The sequence below is a fragment of the Tamandua tetradactyla genome, chromosome 6, assembly GCF_023851605.1.
Source record: "Tamandua tetradactyla isolate mTamTet1 chromosome 6, mTamTet1.pri, whole genome shotgun sequence".
NCBI lineage: Eukaryota > Metazoa > Chordata > Mammalia > Pilosa > Myrmecophagidae > Tamandua > Tamandua tetradactyla.
In genome coordinates this window covers 97,463,482-97,480,053 of record NC_135332.1, presented here as the reverse complement: position 1 = coordinate 97,480,053, position 16,572 = coordinate 97,463,482, and the positions used below count along the sequence as shown (strand labels likewise).

Below are 16,572 nucleotides of genomic sequence, written 5' to 3'. Positions count from 1 at the left end.
CTTTTTAGGTTCCGCCATTCCTTTCACATTTATTAGCTGGATTTCTTTAATAAAGATGTGCTTTCCTTATAAACTAGGGCTGTCGGTCACCTTGTTGGTTTGTATAGGAACAGCTGGGTAAATGTATGAGTCTTAATCTTTTTTGAGAAAAAATACTGATTTTTCCATTTTCATAACTTTAAAAATTGATGTTGGTTCTCCTCGTACTCTCTAGTTGAGGATAATTGAGGATTAAAACTGTAAAGAAATATAGAAAGTGCCTCTAACCAAGTCATATTGCCATCTCCCTAACAGGAAATGGCTAGCGATGAGCTCAAAGAGATGCGGAAAAACTTGACCAAAGAAGCCATCAGAGAGCATCAAATGGCCAAAACGGGTGGAACCCAGACTGACTTGTTCACATGTGGCAAATGTAAAAAGAAGAACTGTACTTACACACAGGTGCTTGTTTACAGATTCTTATTTTGATCTTAGGCATGCTTGAAACTCCTATTTCAAAACAAGTAGCAAGGATAATTATCAGTACTTTGATTGTTTTTCAAAAGGAGATGTGATCTCAAGCGTAAGAATGCTTTCTTAATATTTATAGGTTCTGTTGAATTGAAAATAGGTTATTTATGCCGTCATGGAAATAGTTACTATGAAAGCTACATCAGTTAAATAAAATGTATAAATCATTATATAGAATTTAATAAAATGGCCATATTCTTTCTCTTAGAGTTCAGAAGCAGTTGAGTATAGGTTATAGGTGAATAGGCTATAATTCCCTACATTTTTCAGGACCATATAATTTAATGAGCATTTTTCATTCCCCTTCACATTCAGCCTTTGCACTTTGGCTTAATCCCAGAAATTTGTTCCTCTTTGTACTACATTGGTAGCTTTAGCATTATTGTATGATTTGACATCTTTCCTTTTTTTGTTCTGGAACCAGCTGAAAACCCACATTATAGTTGTTTTGGTTGAATGTGCAAATGTGAAGATGTTTTTTGTTGCTATCATTAATTTCATTTGCCAAATATGTGAATTTTTGCACTGTATCTCTAATCTGTGTACAAGTGGAATTTCCACTTAAAGAATAACTTAGTGTTAGATTTTAGGTAATAGGGAGATATAAGGAATTGAGTTTTCTGATTTACAGAGAATTCAGCACATAAATAAATAGGACATCTTATGGCTAAACGTTTCGTATAAGTTGTGGAAAGGAGCTTTCATGTTTAAAAAAAAAACCTTTTGAAAGTATATTACATTCTTAATGTAGAAATTCAGAAGGTACCAAAGGTTAAGAGTGGAACATTTCCTTCCACTTCTGGCCACTTAGCTCCCCCTCCTGGAGGCAAACCAGGGTTACTATGGTTTCTACATATTTTGTGCATGTACATGCAAAATTGAATTCACTTTTTCTTTTCTTTTTTTGCGTGGGCAGTCACTGGGTTGCACAGCACACTAGAATTCTGCCAGTGAGCCACCATCTCACTGCCCCACTTTTTTTTTTTTTATACTACAGCACATTTATTTTTTAACATTTTAAAAATTGTGGTCAGGTATACCTAACATAAATTTATGATTTTTAAGTTTATAATTCAGGGGCATTAAGTACATTCACAGTGTTTTGAAACCATCACCACTATCTATACCCAAAACTTTTTAACCGTCCCAAATAGAAACTCTGCACCCATTAAAAAATAATAACTCACATTGCCCCTCACCCCAGTCCCTGGTACCCTGTAATCTATTTTCTGTCTCTATGACTTTTCCTAATCTACCTCATATAGTTGAGTCATAAGATTTTTGGCCTTTTCTGTCTGTCTTATTTCAGTCAGCATGGATTCTTCACCGTTCATCCATGTTTTTGCATGTATCAGAACTTCACTTTTTTTTTTTTTACAGCTGAATAATATTCCATTGTGTGTATATGCCACATTGGTTTATTCATTCATCTGTTGATAGACATTTGGGTTGTTTTTTTATTTTAGCTATTGTGAATAGTACTGCTGTGAACATTGATGTGTAATTATTTGAGTATCAATTCTTTTGGGTATCCTATACCTAGGAGTGGATTTCCAGATCATAGGATAGTTATGTGTTTAACTTTCTATGCCATTGCTAAACTGTTTTCTCTTGAGGTTCACTATTTTACCTTATGAATACACTTTTGTTTTTCCATTTTTAAAATATATATATGGTAATATAAACTTGTCTCTTCTTTGTTTTGTTTGGGTGCATTATATTCCATTTTATATATGCTTTATTTAATCAGTCTAAAGCACTTTTAGAAGTCTTTCACTTAGTCATAGCTGGTTGATCCATTTCAGTGTTTTATTTTGTAGAAATATTATTAACAGTTGCTAAAGTATTATATTTCACAACATGGTGAAAGTGGACTCTGAAAATTCTGAATTTGAAATGATGTTTTATTTTAGTCAAGTAGAGAAACATTAGAAATAAAAAGTCTATCCTGAAAGTTTCATTTAAGTAGAAAATATTTGATATACTAGAAAGGTAATTAAAGTTAGTCTCTTGAAAATACACAAAATAGGAATGACATATTTATATATTCAAATTATAGCAACTAAGATAAAAGAACATAATATATAAGTTTGTTCCTTTTAACCGAAAGAATCTAGCATAGAAATGATGTCAGTCATTTTTTAATAGAATCAAATATCCTGACTTTAGGTAGAAAACTCCAAGGGTTTTTGGACAGATAAAGGATGAGTGAATAATTGTGTCTGTTGGTTAACATGTACCCATCAGAAGACAAAATTTTTACCAAGAGAGCTAACAGCTTCTCATACCTACTTTTAGGGTGCTGGATATTAATTTTAAAGTATGGGTAAAAGATTTCAAAAAGGTTTTTCAAACCACTTTTTATCTTAAGGCCTTAAATATGCAGAATCTTTTGAGTTAAAGATTATGTTGATAGTTTATGGATACTATGAAAGTACCGATGGTTAAAGTGGCAATAAACTGAGATGTCATCATTTCACAGTGAATTAAAAAAAAACTTTTATTGACAAATCTTTGCATACATACATTTCATACTTATCAGTGACTCACAATATCAACACATGGTTGTGTATTCATCACCATGATGATTTTTTAACATTTGCATCACTCCAGAAAAAGAAAGAAAAAAAGAAATAAAACCTCATACGTCCCATACGCCATACCCCTCCCTCTCATTGACCACTAATATTTCCATCTACCCAATTTATTTTACCCCTATCCCCCTTATTATTTATTTATTATCTGTATTTTTTTACTCCTCTATTCATACCCTGGATAAAAGGAGAATCAGACGATTTTCACAATCATAGTCACATTGTAAAAGTTATATCTTTATACAATCGTCTTCAAGAATCTAGGCCACTGGAACACAGCCCAACAGTTTCTGGTACTTCCCTCCAGCTATTTCAATACACCATATGCTGTCATAGTGAATTTAAATATACCTTATTTAAAGTACAATATTATGAGTTTTTAGGTTCTTACTTTCACATGTTTTCCTCCCCCTTAAAATGAATTATTAAAATGAAGAATTATTAAAATGAAGACTAACTTCTGATTTATATACTAATGCTTTGTCAGCTTCATTCAAGAATGCATGGTTTAAAGAAATAATCTTTTGTCTTTTAGACCTTTGGTTCCAGAAGTTCTCTTTAGTGGAGAATTTCAGAATTCTGAAATTTCTGTCCTGTGTAGACAGAATTTAAAAAATCATGTTACATTTTTAGCATTATAATAGTACCTTCTTATAGAAAATTTGGAAATACAGAAAAATAGGAAAAAGATATTCAAAATCCCCCATCGATCTGACATCCAGAGAGAAGAATGACCAGTATTTTGGTTTTTACAATATTTTGTGAATTTATTTCTAAATAGAGTTGTAGCTAAACACTGCAGATATTTTTGTATACTTTTCACTTAACTACTATAACGTAAGTAGTATTTTCCTCTTAAGTATTAAAAACTATCTTTGTACATATCTTAATATCTGCATTATATACCATCAAGTGGATGTAGTCTCCCTTACTTCATTATTTCTCCGTTGGGTGTTTGTTTCCTGTATTTGCCATTATAAAATTACACTCTTCACACATCTTTATACGCAGATCTCTATTCATGTTTCTAATTTTCATCTTAAAATAGATCAGCTATCAAATTCCTAGGTCACAGAAAATGTATTTAAGGTTTCTACTGTATTGCTGTCTAGTTTGCTGAGAGGGGGAGATTTGCATTCTTTTATTTGTCAGAATGATAATAGTCTTGTTTTTGCATCTCTGCTCATTTGAAAGGGGAAAATGGATAATAACTTTTAATTTGCATGTTTGTGCTTCTTAGAGTGATGAACATTTTTTTCATATTTGTTAGCCATTTATAAAAAACAATTAATGAGTGACTTTAGTGAATTTTCCCGCTTCATAGGATAAATTAAACAAATGAGAAGACAAGGAAAGAATTAGAATGCATGTTCTAGACATTATAATTACCATATTTGAACTTGCTTTAGGCCCTTATGTATTTTATTGTAGGACTGTTGTGGCTATTATGTATCTTCATGTAGAATGTTCTTATTTAGTTTAGACTTTTTATGATATTGTGAAAAGTAATAGAGTATTTTTCACTTAATTTTGCTGCAGGTACAAACCCGTAGTGCTGATGAACCAATGACAACATTTGTTGTCTGTAATGAATGTGGAAATCGATGGAAGGTATGGCACCCTCTTGCATTCATGTATTTCTTTTCTTTTTTATTATGAAAAATAACATATACAAAGAAGCATTATTCTTCAAAGCACACTGCAACAATTAGTTATAGAATAGATTTTAGAGTTTGGTATGGGTTACAATTCCACAATTTTAGGTTTTTTCTTCTAGCTGCTCCAAGGAAATGCAAACTAAAAGAAATATTAATGTAATGATTCAGAAGTCATATTCATTTGTTAAATCCTGTCTTCTCTGTTATAACTCCTCCCACACCTTAGGGGTATTTGGGCTATGCCCATTCTAACTTTTTCACGTTGGAAGGAGCTGTTGATAATATGGAATAGGGGATGGAAATAGCTGATGTTCTGGAGAGCCTGGCCCATCTGTATTTTAAGGACTTATCTGGTCCAGAGACCAATCTGGAGGTTGTAGGTTTCTGGAAAGTAATCCTACGCATGGAACCTTTGTAGAATGTCATACAATACCCTGGGTGGTCTTTAGGGTTGGCAGGAATGGTTTTGGTTGGGGTTTGGGAAACCATGATAAGTAGCAATATCTAGCTGAAGCTTGCATGAAATTGGCCTCCAGAGTAGCCTCTTGACTCTATTTAAACTCTCTTAGCTCCTGCTACCTTATTTGTTGCAATTATTTTCCCCTGTTTGGTCCGGAAGGCGTTTTCGATTCCACAATGCCAGGGTCAGGCTCATCCCTCAGGGTCAGATCCCATGTTGTCAGGGAGACTTTCTCACTCGGAAATGTCATGTCCCATATAGGGGGAGGTTAATGATTTTCCTTACAGCATTGGGCTTAGAGAAAGACCACATCTGAGCAACAAAAGAGGTCCTCTGGAAGTAACTCTTAGGCATAAGTATAGGTATGCTGAGCTTCTGCGTTACACATGTAAGCTTCAGAAAAGCAAGCCTCAAGATCAAGGGCTTGGCATCTATTGACATGGGAGTTCCTAATGTTTGAAACAGTATCAAGGATTTCCCTGTTGTTGAAATTTAATAGTTTCATATTTTTTTCTCCCATCCCTTGTGAGACTTTCTTTTTTTAAAAAATACTTCTAGTGAGAAATGTTCACACACAGACAATACAGTCCATATATAATATACAATCAGTGGCTCACAATATCATCACATAGTTGTATATTCATCATCAGGATCATTTTCTAGAACATTTGCATCACTCCCAAAAAAGAAATAAAAATAAAAAAATCTCATGCATGCCATACCCCTTATCCCTTCCTCTCATTGACCATAAGTATTTCAGTCTACCCTATTTATTTTACCCCTTATCCCCCTTATTATTTATTTATTATCTACTTTTTTATTAATCTGTCCATTCCCTGCATAAAAGGTCATCAGAAACAAGGTTTTCATACTTACACAATCACATTGTAAAAGTTATATCATTGTATGATCATCTTCTCGCATCAAGGTTATTGAAACACAGCCCAACAGTTTCAGGTACTTTCCTCCAGCTACTCCAGTACACCATAAACTAAAAAGGGATATCTATTAATGCCTAAGAATAACTTCTAGGATATCTTCTCAACTTGTTTGAAATCTCTCAGCCATTGAAACTTTATTTTGTCTCATTTCTCTCTTTCCCCCTTTTGGTCAAGAAAGCTTTCTTAATCCCATGATGCCAGGTTCTGCTTCATCCCCGGGAGTCAGGTTCCATGTTGCCAGGGAAATTTACACCCTTGGGAGGCTTATCCCACATAGTTGGGGAGGGCAGTGAGTTCACCTGACAAGTTGGTTTCGAGAGGTCACATCTGAGCAATAAAAGAGGTTCCCTGGGTGTAACTCTCAGACAAAATTATAACTAGGCTTAGCTTCTCCTTTACAGCGATAAGTTTCACAGGGGCAAGCCCCAAGATTGAGGGCTCAGCCTATTGAATTGGTTGTCTCCCCTGCTTGTGAGAATATCAGAAATTCCCCGATAAGGAAGTTTAATATTCTTCGTTTCTCCTCAGTCCCCCAAGGGGACTTTGCAAATACTCTTTTTATTCTCTGCCCACATTACTTTGGGATGTATTGGGGCATCACACTAACCTGTACAAACCAACAAGATCTTACACCCTAATCAAGATTCCATGTAATTATGGTGTTCAAGTAAATTGCCCATACAAGTTAAATTAGATAATATGCTGCCCAAGATATAAATATTGCAGCAAATAAACATCTTTCTTTTCCACAGGGGACTTTGCAAATAGTTTTAAATTATCTGCTCAATATATTGTGGGATGTATCTGGGGATTACATTAAGCTATTTGGAATTACAAGCCCTCATTCCCATTCTGGGCTCAGTGAGTGAGTTGTTTAAATGATCTATCCAGACAGGTCGAATTAGATTATATGCTACAGAAAATTTAAGTTTTGAACAAAATAAACCTCTCTTCCTTTGGTCTTTTAGAGTAGGTGAAGCATGTACTTCTTTATTAAAGGGTACTTTGCTCAAGACTTTTTATAAGCCTACCTGTGTATATAAATAAGTATACATCCTCACATTACACAGAGCTCTGGAATGCTGTGACCTACCACTTGTAATGAAATATACCAATTTGTACCCCATTGGAAATAAAGAGTATTAACATTATTTTATTACTTTTATACAGTTTTGTTGCAGAAATAGCAGGAGTGAATCATAAATGTGTGGTGACTGTTTCACAGTTCTGTATTGTAGTCATTTAGTTTGAGTGTACAAAAGTTTGCTTTTACTCTTGTATTTTGGGAAAATCTGTATCCATGTGTTACTTGTCTTAATAGATTTTGCTTCTGGAAAATTACATTACCTTCTTCAAATCAAGCCCAACGATTTTAGTGTTTATTTCAGAAATTACAGATAAATATTGTCATAGTTTGCTAGGCTTTTCACTGAGCTGTCATAATGTCTGTGTACTCTTGAAGTAGCCCCAGCAGGAAATTAATGTAATTTAAACGATACGTTCTTAAGTGGTTTTGATAAGCCAAAAAAGTAGGGTTTAAAATTGGAAGAAGAATTGCACATCGGTCCTGAGAACAATTTTATGTTTAACAGAGTTGGGGATGGGGTAGTGTGGGGTGGGATTGGAAAAGCTGAGATGGTAGAAGTATGGTCTTTGGAGGCAAACAAACTGATTTTGAATTTCCTTGCCACTTTTACTGAACTGACATCTTATGTACTAAGTAGAAATAATACCTACATTTCAGGTTATGCAGAGTTTCCAGATAGTCTCTTAAGTTTGTTTTGTTTGATGGATCATTATTGTTATCATGAGCAGGCGTATTGAAGTTGGTTTTAAATACAGGCATTTATTTGATTGCAGCACAAGTTCAGACATAGTACCTATTGGATTTAAGAAAGTTCAGTGCCTAGTGTGGCCTTACTCAAGAAGTTCAGATGTGTTCTTCTTCAAGGAAATGTCCTTGGAGTTGTTAAATGATTGTTTTAAGCCTTGAAAAGTTAAGAATAGATGCTAAAAATGAGTGGAAAAAAATGCTAAAAGTATTTTTATACTGGTTCTTTAGTTAGGTATTTCTACTAACATTTTTAAAAATTGGAACAGTAAAACATTTTAGGTAGATAATCACATCTGAAAAATATAGCATCGTTTTCAAAAATGCCTCTTTAGCAAAAGAAGTTTTATGCTGTAATAAATGGGGGATGTAACTCATTGCCTGTATTTAAAAGTCTTACAAAATATTCTTCTTTTTTGACAGTTCTGCTGAGTTGGGAGAATTGGCAAGATGTCTGGACCATTAAGAAAATGGATTTTGTAATTAGCTTTAAAACTCTGCCAAGCAACTAGTTTTCTGACAAATCAGATTTTTAAAGCAGCATACATCCCTTGGGTTAGTCTGTTTTTGACTTAACTTCCCTTCCTTAAATACCTTCTGTGTTCAAATAGCAGTAGGGAGACCATATAATAATTGTATGGTATCTGTTTCAGAATATTTCTTTCATTTTTATAAGTAAGTTGATATTAAACTTTTATCAGTTAAATTTTTGGCACTCGATTTCTTCTTTTCTTGTTAAAGGAAAATATACCTTATCTTTTTTACAGTCTGAAACATTACACTAAAAATGTTATTCTTCTCTTTATACATAAGTGGAAATTAGATTATTTCCATATTGGCATGTACCTGCAAATATTAGAAAAGAAGAAAAGGTAATATAATTTTAGGTTTATCAAATATGGTGTGTATTCAAATAGTACTTGACCAGCTTATCTAAATTATATATAATATTTGAACCAGCATATGAATTTGATTTTAATTATTATGTTCTCAAGCATGGGATAATTAGATATTTTGCATCTGTAACTAACCATGATCATCATTTCTTGTAATTTCTTGTACATGTACTTGTTCTTAACAGATTTTACTTTTGGTAACTTGACTTTACTTTGTTGAAATCAGTTGGGTTTCGTTGTTTGTTTGCCTGTTTCATTTTGTAATTATTTTAGTTTTGCAGAACGCTGTCATAGTTTAGTATGTTTTTTTCATAAATCTCTACATAGGCAAAGAATGAAAGCTTTTAACCGTTTTTGTCCTTCATAGGAAGACTTGCTAGGAAGAAAGTGTTAGCATCTTACTATAGAGTAGTTAATGTAAACAGTTCGAGATCTGATTTTGATTTGGAGATCCACGCTGACCTAGTTTTTTTTCATAAATCCCTGCATAGGCGAAGAATGAAAGCTTTTAACCATTTTTGTCCTTCATGGAAGACTTGCTGGGAAGAAAATGTTAGCATTTTACTATCGAGTAGTTAATGTAAACAGTTCAAGATCTGATTTTGATTTGGAAATCCACACTGACCTAGGAGTAAGCTTAAGGATTGTATAAGCCATTAAAACTGTGGTCTTTCCATACGGAGGTTGATGGAAAATATTTTTGCCCTTAGTTTTATTTGCTGATTTTCTCTTTTACATGTTGTATGAGGTTGAACAGACTGGATATGGGCTGTAGTGTAAGTTGTCTTCTATACAGCTCTTACAGTTAAAATTTTACTTTTTGTTGAGGTGTGTACATTTGTTCTATCAGGTTCCTTGATTGTGCACTTGTTCCAGTGCATCTGAAAGGCCACTGTTAAAAAGGCTACATGTTATCCCACTCAATCTGCATTCTGTCAGATGCTGCTAAAGAGACCTCAGTCCATGCTTGACACTCCCCTCCAATCCCCCTTTTTCCCATTTCTTGTTGCATATCAGTTTGATGTAATATGGAAGATAATATTTGAACATCCACGTTAAGACCCATATTTGTAAGATTTGGCCCCCTTCCACCAGCCCGTCTTTACTTTGTGAGTTCACAGATTAACCTATTGCATTGTCACTTAAAAAATATAGTGCATTTTTGGAAAGAGTAAATTTAAGAAAGGAGTAAAGTTACTCCCACTTTTAAATTAAGTCATTCATTTTTAAATTTGTAATTCAATAAAGTTTCTTGTTAAAAACGTATCACAGTTTGTCATTTTATTTAGGCACCAAGACTTGTTTTATCTTTTTCTTTAAAAGTGTCGTTTCCCCACTAAAATGTTTTTAAAGTGCAGTTTTAAGTAAGTGAAGCCTTCTTTAACTTAAGTAAAAGTCAGTATTGAGCCATAGCATGGAGCATGTTTTCCTTTTCTTTTCCAAGACCAGGGAAAGGGGTCATGGAATGGAGCTTGGTTCTGAGGTGAAGCCCAGGCACCAGTCCCGTCTAGCACTTTCTGTGTTTACTTCAGTAGTGGTAGAGGCTCCACCAGGGAGGCTTATTATTGTAAAAGATAAAGTCACTAATAACTTTTTTTTAAATATTTTTATTGAGAAATCGTCACATATATATAGTCCAACCCTATTATACAATCAGTGGCTTGCAGTATCATCACATAGCCGTGTATTCATCATCATGATCATTTTTAGTATATTTGCATCACTTCAGAAAAAGAAATAAACAGAAAAAAGAAAAAACTCAAACATCTCATACCCCTTACCCCTTCCTCTCATTGACCACCAGTGTTTCAATCTACCCAATTTTTTACCCCTTATTCCCTCATTATTTAATTTTTATCATTTCTTTTTTTCAGTCATCTATCAATACCCTGGATAAAAAAAAGCATCAGACGCAAGATTTTTCACAATCACATGGTCACATTGCAAAAACTATGTAGTTATACAATAATCTTCAAGAATCAAACCTGTTGGAACACACCTTAACAGTTTCTGGTACTTCTCTCTAGCCACTCCAATGCACCATAAACTAAAAAGTGATATCTGTATGATGCATAAGGATGACCGCTTGGCTATTTGGAATCTCTCAGCCACTGAAACTTTTTGTCTCAGTCTCTCTTCCCCCTTTTGGTCAAGAAGGCTTTCTCAGTCCCATGATGCTGGGTCCTGGCTTATCCTGGGAGTTCTGACCCACATTGCCAGGGAGATTTACACCCCTGGGAGTCAGGTCCCACGTAGAGGGGAGGGCAGTGAATTCACCTGCTGAATTGGCTTAGAGTGAGGCCACATTTGCGCAACAAAAGAGGTGTCTGGGAGTGACTCTTGGGCATTATTATAACTATTAGGCTTAGCTTCTCCTTTGCAGGAGTAAGCTTCACAGGGGCGAGCCTCAAGATTGAGGGCTCAGCCTGTTGAATTGGTTGTCCCCTTTGCTTGTGAGAATATTGGGAGTGGGGAAGTTGGATATTTTCTCCTTTATTCCCAGTCCCCCAAGGGGACTTTACCAATACTTTTTTATTCTGTGCCCAACTTATTCTGGGATATAATGGGGCATCACACTAACCTGTACAAACCAACAAGATTTCATGCCCTATTCAAGATTCCATGAAATTATGATGTTCAAGAAAACTGACCATACAAGTTAAATAAGATAATGTGCTGCCCAAAAATCTAAATTTTGTACCAAATAAACCTCTCTTCCTTTGGTTTTGCACAGAACTTGAAGTTTGAAAATATAGGCCATATCATCCTTTACCCAGTATTCTGCTTTACCTTAATCCTGTCTAGATAAGCTTCATTCACATTTCTAGTTGAAGTCTGATCTCTTTGTCAGCTTTTTTTTTGCTGACTTTCATAGCTTCGGCTTTCTAATTCTTGATTTCACGTGTCACATAAGTACCCGAAGTTTCAGGGAACAACCATGTTATATACAATTAGCGCGGTATTTCAGAATTTAGAAATAATTTGCAACTTGTGAATATAAGTGGCTGCTGTAAGGGCTTACAACCAAGGACTGATTACATAGGCCCCAACCTGGTAACTCATGCTCTTCTTCAGTTCTCTGAGTTTGTGTATTGTAGTTAGTCCATATGAATGAGAAACACACTACATTTTGAGATGTACACCTTTTCATATTCTAGTATCTGATATCAGAATCACTCTCACAATCAGTGGCATTTGCAGGGGATAAGGTGGGACACTGCCAGATATCACTTTGCCACCAACTTCTAGATGTTGATGACAGATAGCTCTCAGATGGGTGTCCATTTCTGGGATTTGCCTGCTGTTGAAGTGATCTGTCTCCTCACAGCCAATGACAATTTAGGTGGGGGAACAAAGGTCTGGTTCTCTTGCAAAGTTGGGGAACATCTCTGAAGGAGATGTCCACAAGTGAGGCATGATAATATTTTTTTTGTTTCTGACATTTCATTCAACATACTGTCCTTAAGGTTTATTCCCCTAGTTGCAAGCCTTGCAACTTCATCCCTTTTTGCAGTGCTCAGTTGTCCATTGTATGTAAACACCACAGTTCCCCCTTCCTTTCCTCAGTGGTTATACATTACTCCACCTTTACCCATTGTGAATCACCATAAGCACCAGTGTGGAAACGTTCATTTGTGTCCCCACTCTCAGTTCCTCCAGGTAGATATACCTAGTGATGGGGTTGCAAGATCGTATGGCAACCCTACCTATAGTCTCCTTTGGAACCACCACCATTCCTTTCGGAGGAACTGCACCTGTCAGCTTCTCTACCAACAGTGATTAGTTAGCATCTTTCTCCACATTTCCTCTAGCACTTATTTTTCTCTGTTCATTTTTAAACAGTTTTATTTGCACATCATAAAATCCAACCTAAATAAATATGTCATGCCGTCGCTACCATAATCTATATGAGGTGTTTCCTTTTTTTGCAAGAACCCATGCCTCTCCCCCGTATCCCTTGCTTGACATTTATTTTGGCATAATGCTTTTGTTACATTGAGTGGAAGCATGTTAAAATGTTACTGTTGATTAGAGACCCTAACTTGCATCAATTTTATATTTTACCTGTATACCATATCTTTTTCAGCACCTTACACTGTTGGCATTCATTTGTTCTCATGCAAAAACATTTCATGAGAGCATGAAAAAACTGAAAAAACAGTTCAGTCTTTGTCTTCTTTCCTTCTGCTGTCATACCTGCCTCTAACCTTCTTTCAACCATACTCGTACTCATCTTTGTTCGATGTGCTGTCAATATTGTGCTGCCAGAAAGAGTTATTGTGCTATCCATTTCTGAATCTATACGATGAATCCTAGTTGAACATTCTGTACTACTTTAACATCAATCGCCCGGTCACTAACCTCTTTCTATCTCCTGATAGCCTGTATTCTCAACTTTAACTCTCAGAGTTCACTCATTAATGTTAGTTCATGTTAGTGAGACCACTAACATGCTTTAAGGTCAGGTAACCTCCCACTTCATTTTACTTTCTCAAGATATTTTTATTTATTCGGGGTACCCCTGCCCTTCCAAATAAATTTGGTTATTAGTTTTTCTATTCAAAGTAAGTTGTTGGGATTTTAATTGGTATTGCATTAAGTTTATAAATCAGTTTGGGCAGAATTGATGTCTTATCTGTATTTAGTCTTTGTGCTGGTTTGAATCTGTGGTGGACCTCAGAAAAGCCATGTCCTTTAACTCTTATTCAATATTGCTGGCTGGGAGCTTTTTGAATATTTGCATGGAGATGTAACCCACCCAGTTGTGGGTGGTAATTTTTGATTAGATGGATTCCGTGGAGTTGTGACTCCACCCATTCCAGGTAGGGTCTTGATTAGTTTACTGGAGTACTTTAAAAGAGGAAACATTTTGGAGAGAGTCCCTTTTAGAGCCACAAGAGCCCACTCAGTCAGAGTCATTTGGAAAATGTCCCAGCAGGAGGGCGTCACGAAACAAGAAGCCTGGAGAGAAAACTAGCTGATGCTGCCATGTTCACTGTGCAACTTTCCAGTTGAGAGAGAAACCCTGAACGTCATTGGCCTTCTTGAATCAAAGTATCTTTCCCTGGATGCCTTAGATTGGACATTTGTAAAGCCTTACTTTAATTGGGACATCTTTACGGCCTTAGAACTGTGGACTTGCAACTTAATAAATTCCCCCTTTTAAAAGCCTTTCTGTTTCTGGTATGTCACATTCTGGCAGCTAGCAAACTAGAACAGTCTTCCAGTCCATGAACACAGTATGCTTTTGTATTTATTTAGGCCTTCCATGGCTTCTTTTAGCAATTTCTTGTAGTTTTCTGTGTATAGGTCTTTTCTATCCATAGGTAAATTTATTCCTAAATATTTGATTATTTTGGTTGCTATTGTAAATGGAATTTTTTATTTGATTTCCTTCTCAGATTGCTCATTACCAGCAATCTGAATTTTGTGTGTTCATCTTGTACCTTCCCACTTTGCTGTACTCATTTATTAGCTCTAGTAGCTTTGTTAAAGATTTTTCTGGATTTTCGACATATAGTATCATATCATCTGCGAACAGTGAGAGTTTTACTTCTACCTTTCCAATTTGGATGCCCTTTATTTCTTTTCTTTTTTTTTTTTGTCTAATTCCTATAGCTAGAACTTCCAGCACAGTGTTGAATAACAATGGTGACAGTGGGAGTCCTTGTCTTGTTCCTGATCATAGAGGGAAAACTTTCAGTCTTTTCCCATTGAGGATGATGTTGGCTGTGGGTTTTCATATATTCCTTTTATCATGTTGAAGTTCCTTTCTATTCCTATCCTTTGAGGTATTTTCATCAAGAAAGGATGTTGGATTTTGTGAAATGCTGTTTCTGTATCAGTTGAGAGGATCATGTGGTTTTCTGCTTTTTTAAAAATTTTTAATTATTTTTTATTTTTTTTGGTTTTCTGCTTTGACTTATTGATATGGTATATTACATTAATTTTTTTGTGTTGAGCAGCCTTGCATACCTGGAATAAATCCCACTTGATCATGTCTTATAATTCTTTTAATGTGCTGCTGGATTCGATTTGGAAGTATTTTGTTGAGGATTTTTGCACCTGTAGTCATTAAAATGATTGGTTTGTAATTTTCTTTTCTTGTAGTATCTTTGTCTGGCTTTGGATTTAGGGTAATGGTACTAATTCTTTCTTTTTTTTTTAATTTTTTTTTATTAATCAAAAAAAAGAAAAGAAATTAACACAACATTTAGAAATCATTCCATTCTACACATGCACTCAGTAATTCTTAGTATCATCACATAGATGTATGATCATCATTTCTTAGTACATTTGCATCGATTTAGGAAAAGAACTAGCAAAACAGCAGAAAAAGATATAGAATGTTAATATAGAGAAGAGAATTAAAATAATAATACTAATAAAAAATATATATATAAAAAAAGGAAAAAAACAAAACAAAAGATACAAACAAACAAAAAACTATATTTCAGGTGCAGCTTCATTCAGTGTTCCAACATAGTTACATTACACTTAGGTATTATTGTGCTGTCCATTTTTGAGTTTTTGTATCTAGTCCTGTTACACAGTCTGTATCCCTTCAGCTCCAATTACCCATTATCTTACCCTGTTTCTATCTCCTGCTGGTCTCTGTTACCAATGATATATTCCAAGCTGATTCTCGAATGTCGGTTCCCATCAGTGGGACCATACAGTATTTGTCCTTTAGTTTTTGGCTAGACTCACTCAGCATAATGTTCTCTAGGTCCATCCATGTTATTACATGCTTCATAAGTTTAGTCTGTCTTAAAGCTGCATAATATTCCATCGTAGGTATACGCCACAGTTTGTTTAGCCACTCGTCTGTTGATGGATATTTTGGCTGTTTCCATCTCTTTGCAATTGTAGATAATGCTGCTATAAACACTGGTGTGCAAATGTCCGTCTGTGTCTTTACCCTTAAGTCCTTTGAGTAGATACCTAGCAGTGGTATTGCTGGGTCGTAATCCATTCTGCCAGTCTATGTCTTTTGATTGGGAAATTCAGTCCATTAACTTTTAGTGTTATTACTGTTTGGATAATATTTTCCTCTACCATTTTGGCTTTTGTATTATATATATCATATCTGATTTTCCTTCTTTCTACACTTTACTCCATACCTCTCTCTTCTGTCTTTTCGTATCTGACTCTAGTGCTCCCTTTAGTATTTCTTGCAGAGCTGGTCTCTTGGTCACAAATTCTCTCAGTGACTTTTTGTCTATAAATGTTTCAATTTCTCCTTCATTTTTGAAGGACAATTTTGCTGGATATAGAAGTCTTGGTTGGCAGTTTTTCTCTTTTAGTAATTTAAATATATCATCCCACTGTCTTCTAGCTTCCATGGTTTCTGCTGAGAAATCTACACATAGTCTTATTGGGTTTCCCTTGTATGTGACAGATTGTTTTTCTCTTGCTGCTTTCAAGATCCTCTCTTTCTCTTTGACCTCTGACATTCTAACTAGTAAGTGCCTTGGAGAACGCCTATTTGGGTCTATTCTCTTTGGGGTGCGCTGCACTTCTTGGATCTGTAAATTTAGGTCTTTCATAAGAGTTGGGAAATTTTCAGTGATAATTTCTTCCATTAGTTTTTCTCCTCCTTTTCCCTTCTCTTGTCCTTCTGGGACGCCCACAACATGTATATTTGTGCACTTCATATTGTCATTCAGTTCCCTGATCCC

The 16,572-nt window shown here is 35.1% G+C and overlaps 1 protein-coding gene across 1 annotated transcript in view; it reads left to right on the top strand.

Moving 5' to 3' along the window:
• TCEA1 (transcription elongation factor A1) overlaps nucleotides 1-8,700 on the top strand; it is a 53,122-nt gene extending 44,422 nt beyond the window's left edge. The window contains exons 8-10 of the mRNA XM_077166761.1: nucleotides 295-441; nucleotides 4,644-4,715; nucleotides 8,418-8,700. Of these exons, the coding sequence (XP_077022876.1) occupies nucleotides 295-441; nucleotides 4,644-4,715; nucleotides 8,418-8,426 (228 nt within the window). The 3' untranslated portion in view covers nucleotides 8,427-8,700. The remainder of the gene's footprint in view (nucleotides 1-294; nucleotides 442-4,643; nucleotides 4,716-8,417) is intronic.
• Nucleotides 8,701-16,572: the final 7,872 nt, after the last annotated feature.